We start from the raw sequence: 18,062 nt of genomic DNA on the forward strand, positions 1-18,062 counted from the left end.
AGTCCCAGCTACTTGGGAGGATGACGTGGGGGATCGTTTGAGCTTGGGAGGTTGAGGCTGCAGTGAGTCATGATTATGCCACTGCACTCCAGCCTAGGTGACAGAGTGAGACCTTGTCTCAAAAAAAAAAAAAAAATGTTTGCCCGCTGGGCTGGTGGCTCACACCTGTAATCCCGGCACTTTGGGAGGCTGAGGTGGGCAGATCACTTGAGGTCAGGAGTTCGAGACCAGCCTGGCCAACATGGTGAAACTCTGACTCTACTAAAAATACAAAAATTAGCCAGACATGGTGGCGGGCATCTGTAATCCCAGCTACTCGGGAGACTGAGGCAGGAGAATCACATGAACTCAGGGGGCGGAGGTTGCACTGAGCCAAGATTGCGCCAGTGCACTCCAGCCTGGGCAACAGAGCAAGACTCCATCTGAAAATAAAAAAAAAAAAGAATAATCTTTGCCTAACCCAAATCCTCCTGTGTTGTTTCCTAGCCTTTTTTTTTTCTTTTAAACAAGAGACCGGGTCTCTCTGTGTTGCCCTGGCTAGTCTTGAACTTGTGGGCTCGGGTGACCATCCCACTTCCTCTGCTTCCTGCAGAGCTGGGACTCTGCTCTTAGTTATCCTAGACTTTCTTTTCTTTTTTTGAGAGAGTCTCACTCTGTCACCCTGGCTGGAGTGCAGTGGTGTGATCTTGGCTCACTGCAACATCTGACTTCTGGGCTCAAGCGATTCTCATGCCTTGGCCTCCCAAATAGCTAGAATTACAAGTGCATGCCACCACACCCAGCTAATTTTTGTATTTCTAGTAGAGATGGGGTTTTGCCATGGTTACCCAGCCTGGTCTCGAACTCCTAAGCTTAAATGATCCACCTGCCTTGGCCTGCCAAAGTGCTACAGTTATAAGCATGAGCCACTGTGCCCAGCCTTTCCTAGATTTTTTATAGTTTTAGGTTTTACATTTAGATCTATGATTTATCTTCAGCTAGTTTTTCTATATTGTTACAACATAGCGAATGAAGTTTTATCCTCTTGTATGTACATATCCAATTAGCATCTTTATTTAAAAGCCTTCTCTTTCCATTGAATTGCCTTTGCAGTTGTAGTTGACTCTGTATGTGCGGTGCATTTCTGACTTTTTATGTTTCATTAACCTGTTTGTCTGTCATGGTGCCAATATGAGCCTGTCGTGATGATTTGACTTTGAGACTTACTGTAAAGTCACTGCAATGTAAATCCTCAAATTATATTAGTGTTTTTCAAAGTAGATTTGACTTTTATAGGCCCTTTCCATTTTCATAAGAATTTTAGGCTGGGCACAGTGGCTCACACCTGTAATCCCAGCAGTTTGGGAGGCCAAGGTGGGTGGATCACCTAAGGAGGAGTTTGAGTCTAGCCTGGCCAACATGGTGAAACCCTGTCTCTACCAAAAACACAAAAATTAGTTGGGTGCGGGGCATGGTGGTGCACACCTGTAATCCCAGCTACTCAGGAGACTGAGACAGGAGTCTCTGGGAGGCAGAGGTTGCAGTCGGCTAAGATGATGCCCATTGCGTGTGCTCCAGCCTGCGTGACAGAGCAAGACTCTGTCTCAAAAAAAAAAAAAAAAGAACACCTTGTCAGTTTCAACATAAAAGTCTTGTGGGATTTTGACAGGGATTGCGTTGGATCTATAGATCAATTTGGGGAGAATTGACGTATTAGCAATATTGAATCTTCTGACCCATGAGTCCTTATTTCTCTCTATTGTGGTCTAATTTAATTTCTTTCAGTATTGTTTTTAGTTTTCAATATACAGATTTTGGACATCTTTTGTTAGAGTTATCTTTTTGTTTTTTGAAAGAGTCTCACTCTGTCGCCCAGGCTGGAATACAGTGGTTCTCAGTGCAACCTCTGCCTCCTGGGTTCAAGCAATTCTCCTGCCTCAGCCTCCCAAGTAGCTGGGATTACAGGCGCCCACCATGATGCCCAGTTAATTTTTATATTTTTAGTAGAGATGAGGTTTTGCCATGTTGACGAGGCTGGTCTCGAACTCCTGACCTCAACTGATCCACCCGCCTCGGCCTCCCAAAGTGCTGGGATTACAAGCGTGAGCCACCATGCCTGGCTGATTTTTTTTTTTTTTTTTTTTTTTTGTGAGACAGAGTCTTGCTCTATCACCCAGGCTGGAGTGCAGTGGCACGATCTTGGCTCACTGTAGCCTCAGCCTTCTAAGTAGGTGGGATTACAGACTAGTGCCACCACACCCAGCTAATTTTTATACTCTTAGTAAAGATAGGTTTTCACCATGTTGGCCAGGATAGTCTTGAACTCCTGGCCTCAAGTGGTCTGCCCACCTTGACCTCCCAAAGTGCTGGGATTACAGGCATGAGCCGCTGTACCCGGCCCTGTTTGATTTTTTTAGTGCTATTATAAATGAAATTTTATAAAAATTTCAGTATTTGGTTTTTCCTTGCTAATTTATAGAAATACATTTCATGGGCTGGATGCGGTGGCTCATGCCTGTAATCCCAGCACTTTGGGAGGCTGAAGAGGATCACCAGAGGTCGGGAGTTCAAGACCAGCCTGGCCAACATGGTTTAGTAGAAACCCCATTTCTGTTAAAAAATACAAAAATTAGCCGTGTGTGGTGGCACACACCTGTAATCCCAGCTACTTGGGAGGCCAAGGCAAGAGAATTCCTTGAACCTGGGAGGTGGAGGTTGCAGTGAGCCGAGACTGCGCCATTGCACTCCAGCTTGGGCAACAAGGTGAGTCTCTGTCTCAAAAAAAAAAAAAAAAAAGAAAAGAAAAAGAATACCTTTCATGTATAATTTTATGTTTCATCTTGTAATTTTGCTAAATTTACTTAATTTTAATAGCATTTTTATAGATACCATGTATTTCCTACTTAAGACAATCATTTCACCTGTGAATAAAGATTTTATAATGTTTGTTTCAAATGGATGCCTTATTTTATATTCTTGCTTTATTGCACTAGCTAGAATCTCTAGTATGATGTTGAATGCCAGTAGTGAGATTAGACATTCTTGCCTTATTTTTTATCATAGAGGAGAAAGTATCCAGTCTTTCATTATTAAGTGTGATGTTAGCTGCAGGCTTTTTGAGGTTGTCATTTATTACATTGAGGAAATTCTTCTATTCCTCTTTGCCTAAGAGTTCTCATTAGGAATGAATTTTGAATTTTGTTGAATATTTTTTAAATCTATTGGAATGATCATAAGATTTTCCTGTTTTGATTTGTATTAATATGGTGAATAACATTGGTTAAATTTGGCTGGGCGTGGTGGCTTATGCTTATAATCCCAGCACTTTGGGAGGCTGAGGTGGGCGGATCACCTGAGGTCAGGAGTTTGAGACCAGCCTGACCAACATGGAGAAACCCCATCTCTACTAAAAATACAAAATTAGCTGGGTGTGGTGGCACATGGCTGTAATCCCAGCTACTCAGGAGGCTGAGGCAGGAGAATCGCTTGAACCCGGGAGGTGGAGGTTGCAGTGAGCCAAGATCACCCCATTGCACCCCAGCCTGGGCAACAAGAGCGCAACTGCATCTCAAAAAAAAAACAAAAAAAACCCCAAAAAACATTGGTTAAAATTTAAATGTTAAATCAATATTACATTCCTGATATAAACTCTACTTGGTCATGATGTATTTTTTTATAGTGCTGAATTTGATTTTAAAAGTATTTTCTAATTTTTGCATCTGTATTCCTGGGCTATCTTGGTCTGTATTGTTCTCTTCTTACATCTGTAACCATAACAGGTCTGTTGTCTGATGCACACAGTAAGTCAATAACAGAGACACTGGGTTGCTGCAAAGAAGGAGTTTAATTATAGTGCCTCCAAACAGAGATGAGAGGAAACCTCAAATCTGTCTTCCCAAGGAGTTGAGACCATGGCTTTTAAGGATTTTGGAGTGGGCTGATGTATTAAGATCATTGATTTGTCAAAGAATTCTAGGTGAAATCATGGGATAGGAAGATGTACAAGCAGTAGTCTCATGCTGATTCTGTTCCCCTGTGGAGATTTAAACTGGTTGGCTTCAGCTCTTCCACTGTGCTTAAGCAACTCTTGATTAAAAAAAAAAAAATTATGGAAACAGGGTCTCATGATGTTGCCCACGCTGGTCTCAAACTCCTGGGCTAAAGCAATCCTGCTGTCTGAGCCTCTCAGAGCACTGGGTTGATAAGCATGAGCTACTGAGACTGTCCTGCTTAAGCAATTCTTTTTTTTTTTTTTTTTTTTGAGACAGCATCTCACTCTGTCACCCAGGCTAGAGTGCAGTGGCATGATATCAGCTCATTGCAACCTCTGCTTCCCAAGCTCAAGTGATTCTTCCTGCCTCAGCCTCCTGAGTAGCTGGGATTACAGGTGCCCGCCACCACGCCTGGATAACTTTTTAGTAGAGACAGCGTTTCCCAGTGTTGCCCAGGGTGGTCCTGAACTCGTGATCCACCTGCCTCACCCTCCCAAAGTACTGGGGTTACAGATGTGAGCCACCACACCTGGCCTTAAGCAATTCTTAAACAACAGCCTTAAGTTTCTAATGTCAGAAATTCTATCTGTAGGAACAGTGGGGATGCTGATGGTCAGTATCTAGTGTTAGTGACTCTCTGTTACAAAGAAGTGAGTCAGCCGGGCATAGTGGCTCATGTCTGTAATCCCAGCACTTTGGGAAGCTGAGGTGAGGGGATCACAAGGTCAGGAGTTCAAGACCAGCCTGGCCAATATGGTGAAACTCCGTCTCTACTAAAAATAGAAAAATTAGCTGAGGGTGATGGTGGGAGGCTGAGGCAGGAGAATTGCTTGAACCTTGGAGGTGGAGGTTGCAGTGATCTGAGATCATACCACTGCACTCCAGCCTGAGTGACAGAGCGAGACTCCATCTCAAAAAAACCAAAAAACAAAAAAAAACCAAAGAAGTGGGTCAAAGTGCAGTATAATTAATGCTTAATTATAATTATATTTCTGTCCGGAATTCTGTTTAACCCTATGAGGATGGTTTCATATCCTTGCCTTATTTTGGTATCTTGAGTAATGGTGGCCTTATAGAATGGATTGGGAAATAATTGCTTCCCCTTCCATTTTCTGGAATAGTGTGCATAGAAATGGTATTTTTTTCTTTTTTTTTTTTTTTTTGTCTGGAGACAGTCTTGCTCTGTTACCCAGGCTGGAGTGCGGTGGCATGATCTCGGCTCACTGCAAGCTCCGCCTCCTGGATTCATGCCATTCTCTTGCCTCAGCCTCCCGAGTAGCTGGGACTACAGGCATGCGCCACCACGCCTGGCTAATTTTTTGTATTTTTAGTAGAGATGCGGTTTCACTGTGTTAGCCAGGATGGTCTCCATCTCCTGACCTCGTGATCCGCCTGCCTCGGCCTCCCAAAGTGCTGGGATTACAGGCATGAGCCACTGTGCCTGGCCAGAAATGGTATTTTTTTTTTAAGTGTTTGTTAGAATTTATCTCTGGATATAAGCTTTCTTTGTAAGATGGTTTTTAAGCAAAAATTAGACTTCTTTAGTAGCTATAGGGCTACTCATCTATTTCTCCTTGAATGATCTTTGGTTGTTTATATCTTTCAAGGAATTTGTCCATTTTATCTATGAATTACCAAAGTTAACAAATTGCTGTAAGTTTTTTATAATATTCCCTTATACATTTAACATATTTTATTATGATAGCACTTCTCTTACTCCCTACTCTGGTAATTTGTTTTCTTGAGTGTCCTGGCTAGAGATTGTCAGTTTTCTTGATAGCTGTTTTTTCTTTCTCTGTTGTTTTTGTTTTTTATTGCATTGATTTCCACCCTGATCTTACTTTTCTGCTTTCTTATGGTTTAATTTGTTCTTCTTTTTTTTTTGAGATGTAGTCTTGCTCTGTCTCCCAGGCTGGAGTGCAGCGTCGTGATCTCGGCTCACTGCAACCTCCACCTCCTGGGTTCAAGCGATTCTCCTGCCTCAGCCTCCTGAGTAGCTGGGATTACAGGCATGTGCCACCATGCCTGGCTAATTTTTGTATATTTAGTAGAGATGGGGTTTCACCATGTTGGTCAGGCTGGCCTCGAACTCCTGACCTCATGATCTGCCCACCTCAGCCTCCCAAAATGCTGGGATTACAGGCTTGAGCCACTGTGCCCGGCTTACTCGTCTTTTTAACAGATTTCTTGAGGTGGAAGCTAAGGTCATTTAATTGAGATTTTTCTTATTTTCTTATTTTATTTATTTATTTATTTTTAGATGGATCTCGCTCCGTCGCCCAGGCTAGAGTGCAGTGGTGTGATCTCGAATCATTGTAACCTCCACCTCACGGGTTCAAAGGATTCTCCTGTCTCAGCCTCCCAAGTAGCTGGGATTACAAGCATACACTACCATACCTGACTAATTTTTGTATTTTTAGTAGAGACTGGGTTTCACCATGTTGGTCAGGCTGGTCTCAAACTCCTGGCCTCAAGCGATCCACCCACCTCAGTGTCCCAAAGTGCTGGGATTACAGGGGTGAGCCTCCGTGTCTGGCCTAATTTCTTGTTTTTTGGATTATAGCTAATTGTGTTGGTTACCAAATATTTGGAGATTTTCTCCATATTTTCTGTTTTGATTTGTGATTTAATTCCGTTGTGGTCGTGAAGCATACATTGTATGAGATTGAGACTTATTTCATGTCCCAGATGATTGTCTGTTTTTGCTAATGTTTTGTGTACACTTGAAAAGAATGTGTATTCCAGCTAGTGTGGTGGCACACGCTTATAATCCCAACACTTTAGAAGGCTGAGATGAGAGGATCCCTGGAGGCCAGAAGTTTGAGACCAGCCTGAGCAACAGCCAGACCTCATCTCTACCAAAAATTTAAAAATCAGCTGGGCCCGGTGGTGGGCACCTGCAGTCCCAGTTACTCAGGAGGCTGAAACAAGAGGATTGCCTCAGTACAAGAGGTCAAGGCCACAGTGAGCCATGATCATGCCACTGTACTCCAGCCTGGGTGACAGAGAAAGACCCTTTCTCAAAAAGAAGCTTATTCTGCTGTTGTTGAGTGGAGTATCCTGTTAGGTCAAGTTGGCTTATAGTGTTATACTAATCTTCTATATCCTTACTCATTTTAATTCTATCAATTATCTATTATTGAGAGTTAACTCCAACTATAATTTTGGATTTGTATATGTGTTCTTGCTTGTTTCTTCATGCTTTCTCAAACTCCGTTTTTAGGTGCATAAACATTTAGGATTGTTACCTCTTAGTTGAGTCTTTATTACTATGAAACAACCCCTTTTAAACCTTATAATATTCTTTGCTGTAAAATTTACTTTTATATTAATATGACCAGCTCCATCTTTCTTTTATTTAATGTTAGCATGGTATACTTTTTTCCAACCTTTTGCTTTTAACCTGTTTATGTTCTTATATTTAAAATGCATTTCTTGTAGGTAGTATATGATTTTGTTGTGCTTTTTAAATATAATCTGACACTCTGCTCTTTAATTAGGGTGTTCAGACCACTTACATTTAATGTGATTATTTATACAGTTGGGCTTAAATCTACTATCTTGCTTTTTGATTTCTCGTTGTCTCATCAGGCCTTGTGTGTGTGTGTGTGTGTGTGTGTGTGTGTCAGCCTCTATCTTCAAGTGATTTTATACCATCCTTTTGTACTGTATAAGACCCTATTGTCGTTATACTTGCATTTCTCCTGTCGTAGAATCTGTATTGTTTGTTTTACTTCCACATAAAGTATAAATGGCACTATATTGTTACTATTTTTTATTTAAACGATCTATTATCTTTTAAGCTGGGCGCAATGGCTCACACCTATAATCCTAGCACTTTGGGAGTCCGAGGAAGGAGGATCACTTGAGTCCAGGAGTTTGAGACCAGCCTTGGCAACATAGTGACACCCTATCTCTACAAAAAATAAAAAAATTATCTGAGTGTGGTGATACGTACCTGTGGTCCCAGCTGCTCAGGTGGCTAAGGTGGGAAAATAGCTTGAGCCCCAGAGGTTTTGGCTGCAGTGAGCCATCATCACTCCACTGCCCTCAAGTCTGGGTGGCAGTGAGACCCTGTCTCAAAATAAATAAACACAGTTTGTTATCTTTACTTTTTTTTGAGACAGAGTATTGCTCTGTCACCCAGGCTGGAGTGCAGTGGTGCAATCTTGGCTCACTGCAACCTCCACCTCCCTGGTTCAAGCAATTCTCCTGCCTCAGCCTCCGGAGTAGCTGGGATTACAAGTGCCTGCCACCACACCCTGCTAAATGTTTTTGTTTGTTTGTTTGTTTTTGTATTTTTAGTAGAGACAATCTCGAACTCCTGACCTCAAGTGATTCACCAACCTCCACCTCCCAAAGTGCTGGGATTACAGGTGTGAGCCCCCACACCTGGCCCATTTTACAAGCATCTGGAGGACTTTCTTTAATATTTCTTTTAGTACTTTGAAAAAATATTTTGCCTTTCCATTTTTATTTTTAAAGTGTTTTTGCCAGCTATAGAATTCTAGATTGAGGACCTTGCCCCCTTGCAACTATCTGCCAGCTTGCATTGTTTTTGATATGTACATTGTTGTCATTCTTTTGTTTGTATGTAAAATGTCCTTTTTTTTTTCTTTTGGCTGTCTTTAAGTTTTTTTTTAATCATTGCTTTTAATCTGTTCAGTTATGATACGTTCTCCTGTAGTTCTCTTTATCTTTCTCGTGCTTGAGGTTTGTTCAGCTTCTTGAAACTTTGGTCTTAATAGTTTCCATCAAATTTGGGAAACTTGCTATTACTCAATTTTTTTTTTTTTTACCCTCTTCTCCCCTTTTATCATCTTCTTCAAGGACTCCAATTACATGTATATTAGGCCCCTTAAAGTTGTCCCAGAGTTCACTAATGTTCTGTTCTTTCTTTTTTTTTCTTTTTTTTTGTGGGGGGTCTTATACCGTATTGCTCCATTTTGGATGATTTGTATTGCTGTGTCTTTAGGTTCACTAATCTGTTGTTCTGCGTTGTCTAATCTGCTGTTAGACATTTAATACATTTTTTTATGTTAGACATGATGTTTTTATCTATAAAAATTTGATAATGCTTATATATTTATTAATTAAACAGATATTTATTAACTTCTTACTACGTTCCTGGCATGAGATTTGACAATTTGTTCTTTATTAATGACAAAGGTTTTTAGTAGAAAGATGAGGGTAAAAGACTAGTTGTACTAGTCTCAAAAGATATCAGAGTAAGTGTCTTTTGAAGCATTTACTGTAAAAATAAACAGAGAATGTGGTACCAAGAACTGTATGGTGATGTCAGGGGAGTGTTTTTATAAGATGAAGATATTTTGTTATTTTTATAATGCTGATGGTTTAGTAGAAAGGGAAAAACAAATGATCCATGGGAAAGAGAAGAGGTAACCTTAAGAAATCTTCACAAGAGTGATTGAGATTCAGTGCCCAAGTAGAGGACAGTAGCTTTAGAATAGAACACCACTACTTCATTGGCACCAGAGGGAAGCAGAGAATATGGGTATAGTTGGGGATAGCTTGGAAGATTTTCCAGTGATAGTTTGGAGAATATTAAAGATTTTGATTGCCTTTGCACTTACCATGTTTGGAACAACCTCCAGCAGTGTTCTTGACACTGGAAATAGAACACTGTACAATTTAAATGTTCTTGCTCTAAGACGGGTATTTAAAGAACATAGGAAAATGCTGTGCCAATGCTTAGAATAGTTCTGGCACAAAGTAGCTGTTCAATGAATGTTTGTTACCGAATTTGGATATATATACTCAAGTAACAGTGTTTAGATTTTGGTGTTTGTGAGACACCTCAGCTACTGACTGATTGTTGCTAAGGTGGGTTGCTTCTTACCGATAGCTTATCTCATTCTCCGAATTTAAGTGGGTACAACTTCATGTGTAATACACCTAAAAGCTCTGTGTGATACTTTAACAGGTACTTACTCTCCATGTGCACTAGCTATATGTACCAAGTCCAATGAGAGGACAGAGAAGGGAGAAAGTTGTTATACCTAGGGAATTTGGGGTTGGCATCCTACAGGAGGTGACACCAATTAGAGTTTGAAGGAGAAGTGTAGGAGTGCTAGCAAGATGTGGGAAGATAAGGAACACATCGGAAAGCACTTCACACCATTGATGAGTCTGAAAGAGCAGTTCACAGGTGGCAAATGGTGCTAAGTTTAGGATCATATTGGGGAGCTGGTTTAGTGTATCATCTCTCTCCTTGAATTGGTCCCATTTAAAAACAACAATTCAATCCCTCTGTTCCATGTGATTCGTCAGTCACTCCTTTTGTTTAGAACAAAACTTACTAAAGATTGATTCATATTTGCTATTTTTCCCTGGTATTTTGCTGGGTGCTATAAGGAAGTGTGAAACAAATGTGTTTTGCCTGTACCAAACATTTGGTTGTAGACATCAATAATACAAAAGAAAGCAATAGGAATTATTTATTAGTGTTTAATTGGATGTGTAGTTGTGTGCATCACACTTAGACATAAGTTGTCTTCTCTTTGTATTCTGTTCTTTACCTAGAACCTCTTTACCTAGGTGCTTCACAAATCTTTATCTTATCTTCTCCTCCCCATCTCCTTCCCTCTTTTCCTTCCCCTTCCACATGCCACTGTTGATACAGTAGCTGCTTTAACATGAATTACAAAAAGGAACCCAGGACGAGGCAAGAGTAATGGCACAAGTGCAGTTTATGCACAGTTGCAGTGTTGGAACAATGATGTTGAAGCCAGAAATGTCTGGAACTGTGAATATCTTCAACTCGGTTATAGAATCATGCTCTGTACAATATATTCTGTAATGAAATGAGGAGTGAATCTGAATATTTTTTATACTAACAGAAGTTGTTTCATATCAGTTATCCCACTTAAAAATGATTTAGACACCTCTCTCTTTTTATCTGTCTCTCTCACACACAGATACACACACACACGCACACCAACACCAAATATGCTATATGTATCTTTTCATAATGTATTTTTAAAAAATAATTAAACCCCCTTCTGTCTTCAGAGTAAAGATGATGTTGGCCTAGCGTGGTGGCTCATGCTTATAATCCCAGCACTTGGGGAGGCCGAGGCGGGTGGATCACCTGAGATCAGGAGTTCAAGACCAGCCTGGCCACCATGGTGGCCCCATCTCTGCTAAGCCCCATCTCTACTAAAAATAAAAAATTAGCTGGGCGTGGTGGCATGCACCTATAATCCCAGCTACTTGGGAGGCTGAGGCTGGAGACTCACTTGAGCCCAAGAGACGGAGGTTGCAGTGAGCAGAGATTATGCCATTGCACTCCAGCCTGGGCAACAAGTATGAAACATCCTACAGGAGTGTAAAACTCCATCTCAAAAAAAAAAAAAAAAAAAAAAAGATGATGTTTTAACAATGAATGAAGTAACTGCTTCCCTAAAAAATATACTTGAGTGGCTGGTTGCGGTGGCTCACGCTTATAATCCCAGCACTTTGAGAGGCCAAGATGGGTAGATCACGAGGTCAGGAGTTCGAGACCGGCGTGGCCAACACAGTGAAACCCCGTCTCTACTAAAAATACAAAAATTAACTGGGTGTGGTGGCGGGTGCCTGTAATCCCAGCTACTTGGAAGGCTGAGGCAGGAGAATCGCTTGAACCTGGGAGCTGGAGGTGGCAGTGAGCCGAAATCGCACCACTGCACTGCAGCCTGGGTGACAGAGCTAGATTCCGTCTCAAAAAAAAAAAAAATATATATATATATATAGTGTATAGATATATATACGAGTGTGTGTATATGTGTATACATATCCGTGTGTGTGTATATACATATACATATACTCGAGTTGGGAAAATAACAATAATATTGTCATTGTTTATGTACTTTTAGTTTTTTGTTACCAAAAAACCACAGTTCTAATGTGAATACTTTAAAGAGCTGAAAAAAATTCCTATTCAGTGGTTTGAACCTATTTGCTAAAAATATTGAAATGCATCCTTCTAATTTATTTTCCTAAATGATTTACAACAGGGAACATGGAAATCTAATTCAACTTCAATAGAATTCTTTACATAATGTATAGGACTGAAATTTTGTTACTGTGATTTAATAAGCATGGTATTTCTTCCATGAGTATAACTATATCTTTGTGGTATCCAGGGAAACCAGATATCAAAAATAAGTCCATCTTGGTGTCATACCTTTGAAGCATTATATTTTTGTGTGTAAGAAAGGTTTTGTTGTCATTCATAAATATATTTAAAAATTACTCTAAAAATGGTATTTAATTTTTGTTATGCCTTTGAAATTGCAGTATTTTAATCTTGTACATATGTTAAGTAGTAATGCATATTCTATACATATTTTGGAGATACAAATGGAAAAATTTCTTAGTAGTGGAGTATATGATAAAAAAACAGCTTGAAGACAAACTTGTTTAAGCTGTAGTTATCTGCTACTGGTGCTACTCCAGTAACCTCATTTTGTATCCTTCACTCCATTCTAGCTTTTGTAAAGCTGTTCTCCACTTAGTAGGCGAGATGGTCCTCACACTGTGCAGATGTAGTTGTGTAACTCTCCTACTTAATAAGCTGCACACACACAGGTCTTTAATATGGTCTATAAGGTCTGTAAACCGTGTGATCTAGCGTTTTAGGTCTTCAGTCTCATATCTCACCACTCTTCCACCTTTACTTTTTCCTCTTTGTGGGCTGCCTTTAAGTTCTTTGTACCAGCCATGCTCTTCCCTTTAAGCTGGACTTTACACATGTTTTCTCTCTGCCTGTGGCACTTAGCCTATCTCTTCCTTTCCCAGTTTATTTCCTATATATCCTTCAGATTTCAATCTGAATGGCAGTTCCTCAGGGAAGCCTTTGCTCATCTTCCTGGCTAGATCATGCACACACACACACACATATACACATATATGCACACAAGCACACAGATACACATGCATGCACAATTACAAACTCAATATAATTATGTGTATTTGTCCTTCATTGTATTTATTACAGTTGTCATTTTACTTTGATTTGCGTGAGTACTTGCAAAGGTAGTAATTATTGACATTCAAATAGATGTTAAGCTCCATGGGGGCAGGGCCCTTGTCAGTTTTTGCTTGTTTTCTCAATACTTTGATACATGAGTAAGTGTGTTGCCAGAGAGTTTGGGTTTCATCCTTAGGAAAAAACAGAGTCATTGGAAGTTCTACGAAAAATAGGAGAGCAGTGATGACGCATACTAAGACTTGGGCTGTAGAAGGGTGAACTGGAGGCTATAGTTGAGTAGAGGAGAGAGACTAGAGCTAGGAAGATCCATTAGAAGGCCATTGTAGGTAAAAAAGATGAGGACCTGAAGTCTTTCCGGTTCAGATGGTCTTGTCTTTGGTGGGTGTTTAAGAGACAGAATCCAGTAGTATTTGTGGACCTGCTGACTATTGTCAGATATAAGACAAAGAAATCAGAGATTATTTGGAATATGGGGCTATTAACTTTTAGGCCATTTACCAAGTAAATGAATATAAGACAATAAACAATTTGAGGGGGTAAAGGAATCTTCATTTTATTTTATTTGTATTATTTGTACAGATAGGATCTTGGTATGCTGCCCAGTCTGGTCTTGAACTCCTGGCCTCAAGCTGTCCTCGTTGCTTAGCCTCCCAAAGTATTGGGATTACATGCTTGAGCCACCACACCCATCTTGGAATCTTCATTTTAAACAGAAGTCACAAAAGTGACCTCTTGCCCACTGCTCTATTTACAGTTTTTTAACAGCAGTACTGAGATGTGATTCACTTACATGTAATTCACCTAGTTCAAGTGTAGAGTTCAGTGGTTTTGAGTTTATTTATAAATCATCAACTCAAAAAGAAACTGTACCCTTTAGCTGTTATCCCTCTTTCCCTCTACCTTCCTAGCCTTAAGCAACCACTAATCTACTCTATCTCTATAGATTTCCCTGTTCTAAACATTTTATATAAATAGAATAATGTAGTATGTGGTCTTTTGTGACTATATTCTTTCACTTAACATTATGTTTTTAGGATGCATCTAAGTTGTAGCATGTAACAGTACTTCATTCCTTTTTTATGGCCAAATAATATTCCAGTGTTTACATATATATCACATTTTGTTTATACGTTCAGCAGCTGATGGACATTTGAGTTGTTTCCACTTTTTGGCTATTATGAATAATATTGCTGTAAACACTTATGTAGAAGTGTTTGTGTGGACATATGTTTACATTTTGTTTGGTTATATACCTAAGAGTGGAATGGCTGGGTCATGTGGTAACTCTGTGTTTACTTATTTGAGGAACTGCCAGAATGTTTCCAAAGCAGCTGTACCATTTTGCATTCTTACCAGGGTTCTGATTTCTCCACATCCTTGTGAACACTTGTTACATCTGTCTTTTTGATTCTAGTCATCCTAGTGGTTGAGAAGTCTTATCTCATTGTAGATTTGTATTTCTATGATGACAGGTGTGAGACATCTTTTCATCTGCTTATTGGCCATTTATGTCTTCCTTGGGTAAATGTTTATTCAGGCCCTTTTCCTCTTTTTTAATTGGATTGTCTTGTTGTTGAATTGTAAGAGTTCTTTGTAGTATATTGTGGATACCAGCCCCTTATCAGATACATCATTTGCAAATATTTTCTCCTATTCTGTGAGTTGTCTTTTCACTTTTTTGATAGCAACCTTTAAAACACAGAAGTTTTAATTTTGATTAAGTCAAGTTTATCTTGCCAAATCCCAGGTCATTTAGATTTGGCACTGTTTTTTTCTAAGGATTTTATAGCTCTAGCTTTTACATTTATAGGTCTTTGGTCCGTCTTGAGTTTTTTTTTTTTTTAATATGATGTGATATAAAGGTCCAGCTTTATTTTGCCCATGGCTATTCAGTTTGCCCAGCACCATTGTTAAAAAGACTATTCTTTCCCGTATAATGGTCTTGGCATCCTCTTGGAAAATCAGTTGAATGTAGAGATAGGTTTTTAATGTTTTTTAACTGCAAAACTATATTTTAGCTCTCTAACTATTTGGGTTGTTCTTTCACAGACAATTCTGTAACTAAAGGAAGATTATGCTTATTTTTAAGTAAGCTTTTAGGAATATTTGTGTAATTTTAGTGCTACATCTTGTACCCAGATTTAATTTTAAGAAATGCATAGTTTGCACATATGGAACAGCTGTTCTGGTCATGAAAATTGAGTTTGGAAAGCCGTGTTTCACTGAGGGTGACATTTTGGCTTCTTTCTATTGGTGCTTCCTGAATGCCGGCCACTATGCTGTTATAGGGCTTACATGGAAGTAAATGACCATCTCTTCCTCATGTTGCTAATGTATATAAAATATTGGGAGCAGGGAGAAGGAGGGAGTAAAATGACATGGAAATATCCATATGGGATTTTTTTTGTCCGTAAAAGTGGTATACCTTTTTTTTTTTTTTTTTTTTTTTTAAGATGGAGTCTTGCCCTGTTGCCAGGCTGGAGTGCAGTGGCGCGATCTCGGCTCACTGCAACCTCCGCCTCCCAGGGTTCAAGTGACTCTCTTGCCTCAGCCTCCCGAGTAGCTGGGACTACAGGTGCACGCCACCATGCCCAGCTAATTTTTGTATTTTTCGTAGAGACGAGGTTTCACCATGTTGGCCAGGATGGTCTTGATCTCCTGACCTCATGATCCGCCAGCCTTAGCCTCCCAAAAAAGTGGTATACTTCTAATGGATAAAGGTTATACAGCTATTTTCACCTAGTACATTGTCTTCGGTATTACCTTTAGTTTTAAATGAAGTGTTTTCTTAAGACCAAGAATTTTAAATTGAAATTATTTATTTTATAAAGGGCTCTAAATAAGGATATGACTACAATGGATGCTGCTGAAAGAATTGAATGATAAAGATTATTAGGTGGCTTAATGCTTTTTGTATTAATCTCTGGGAAAGTCCATTATTGATCACAAAATTGCCAAGGCTGATCAGACAGGATCATTACATTGTTTCTGTGCTTTTTCAGGTACTTGAAGTGTTTTTATGTAATTTAAGCATTTTTCACTAATTAACCTTTCTTTTTTAGTGTCACTTTGTATAATTTTATGTTCCTTTTTCTTAGGAGTCTCAGCAGTCCAATTTTGGCCCTGGAGAACAGAGTGAGTATTTCTTTCCCTCTTTGTTTTCAAATTAAGCTATTTATTGAACATTCAGTTTTCATGGTCACACCATATATAACTTTAGTAATACCTTTACATGTCATATCCTTTTTCGTTTTTCTTTTCTTTTGTTTTTCTGGAGTGTAGTGGTGTGGTCGTAGCTCACTGCAGCCTCGATCTCCAGGGCTCAAGTGATCCTCCTGCCTCAGCCTACTGAGTAGCTGGGACTATGGGCACATGCCACTATGCCTGGCTGATTTTTTAAATTTTTAGTAGAGATAGGGTCTCACTATGTTGCCCAGGCTGAGCTCAAGTGATCCACCTGTCTCGCCTCCCAAAGTGTTGGGATTACTGGTGTGAGCCACCATGCCTTCGTATCCTAATTTTTGTGATCTAATGAGTAGTAGTGGGTTGAGCTGAAAAATTGTTATGCTTTAAAAAATTCAAGAACCGTAAGTCATTGGGGATCAAAATACACTACTTTTATTAAGCATTTGAACTAACAGTTCATGAATACAATTTGATGGGCACCTTGTAAACTCAAGAGTTATTCTTCTTTCTTTTAACTTACTTCATGAAGATACTTGGTTCTATGATGGTAAAACTCCACACAAGAAGGGGTCATTTTATTTAGCTGACCATGGCCCTTTTCTTCTTATATTTGTACAGTCCCTGTTTATTCTTCCTTGGTTTTCTGATCTGGGTAGAAAGTCTGCTGCCTGCTATACCCTCACCTTCACCCTTACTCTTTTGGCCTGTCAGAAGAATTCTGGGGAAGATATTCTTAGGGAATTCAAATATGGTCCCAAGAGATTGTGGTTGTATAGATTGAGAGTGGTAAGATCAGGAACCATTGCAAATGTCTGGGCTTCACCATAAACCTCTGTAACAAAACAGGTATTCTTTTTGCCAAGAGCAGTAACTTCTTAATTAAGGTAGATTTATACTAGTCGTAAGGTATTTTGGAAATGAAAATGTGGAACTTTTTGATCCTTAGTTTATCTTCAGTGATCTTAATGCAGGGATAAAACTCGAAGAATACCTCTTTTGATGTTATGCTTTATCTGTATATCAATTTCTTAGTTCCACCTTAAAGGCCGTAGCTACAGGAAAAAGGGATCTGACATTGTTAATATGCAGAAAATGTTGAAATGCAGAAAATAGCTAACTATAGGCCAGAGAATTTACATTTTCTCTCTTCTTTTTATTTCCTTTTTTTTCTCAGCTTGTTTTCCCTAGTCATCTTCTTTTAATAATGCTTCATCCTTCTACTCTTCTCCCATTCTCTTTTCTGAAAGCTGTTCACAAATGGGATCATAAGCTGCCTCTACTCACTATTTGTGTTTCTCACTTTGTTTGTTTTAGAGCTATTTCTATATCAGCATAAAGCTCTAGCTCATTGTTTTAACCTTAAAATTGTTATATGAAAATATCTTAATTTATTTCACTTGTCCCCTATCGATGGACATTTTTTTTCCAGTTTTTGCCATTACAAACCAGGCTATGATAAACATTCCCGAGGGTGTGCTTGTGTGTTCGTGTATTCCTCAAGATTATACCTGTAATATAAATTCCTTTCATTGGAATTACTCAGTCACTTAGCAGTATAGTTACTTACAGTACTGAGAAGGTATTACCAGATTGCCCTTCAAGAAGATCTTATGAGTTTACAGTCCTACCAGCAACATGTGCACATGCTTATTTCCCCTGTAGTCACCAGTATCTCATATTATTGGGCCTTAAGGTGTTGCCAGTTTGGTGGTTGAAGAATTATATTTCATTGTTTGATTTACATTTATTTGAGGGTATTTTACATAGACATTTTACAGTCTAAATAGCCATCCTTTAGTTGCTCACTTCATTCTTTTTGTTCCAGAAAGATATAATCCTTCTAAAACTTCAAATGGGCACCAATCTAAATCGTAAGTTTATTGCTTAATGAGTTTAATGTTTATCGTTTTTGC

General features: G+C 39.3%; 1 protein-coding gene across 6 annotated transcripts in view; it reads left to right on the forward strand.

Annotated features, from left to right (window-relative positions):
- AFF4 (ALF transcription elongation factor 4) overlaps positions 1-18,062 on the forward strand; it is a 76,719-nt gene that overhangs the window by 42,266 nt on the left and 16,391 nt on the right. For all 6 annotated transcript variants that reach the window (XM_058440505.1, XM_058440509.1, XM_058440504.1 and 3 more), the window contains 2 exons: positions 16,062-16,098; positions 17,975-18,020. In XM_058440505.1, the coding sequence (XP_058296488.1) occupies positions 16,062-16,098; positions 17,975-18,020 (83 nt within the window). The remainder of the gene's footprint in view (positions 1-16,061; positions 16,099-17,974; positions 18,021-18,062) is intronic.

This window comes from Hylobates moloch, unplaced genomic scaffold (genome assembly GCF_009828535.3).
Source record: "Hylobates moloch isolate HMO894 unplaced genomic scaffold, HMol_V3 SCAFFOLD_6, whole genome shotgun sequence".
Taxonomy (NCBI): Eukaryota; Metazoa; Chordata; class Mammalia; order Primates; family Hylobatidae; genus Hylobates; species Hylobates moloch.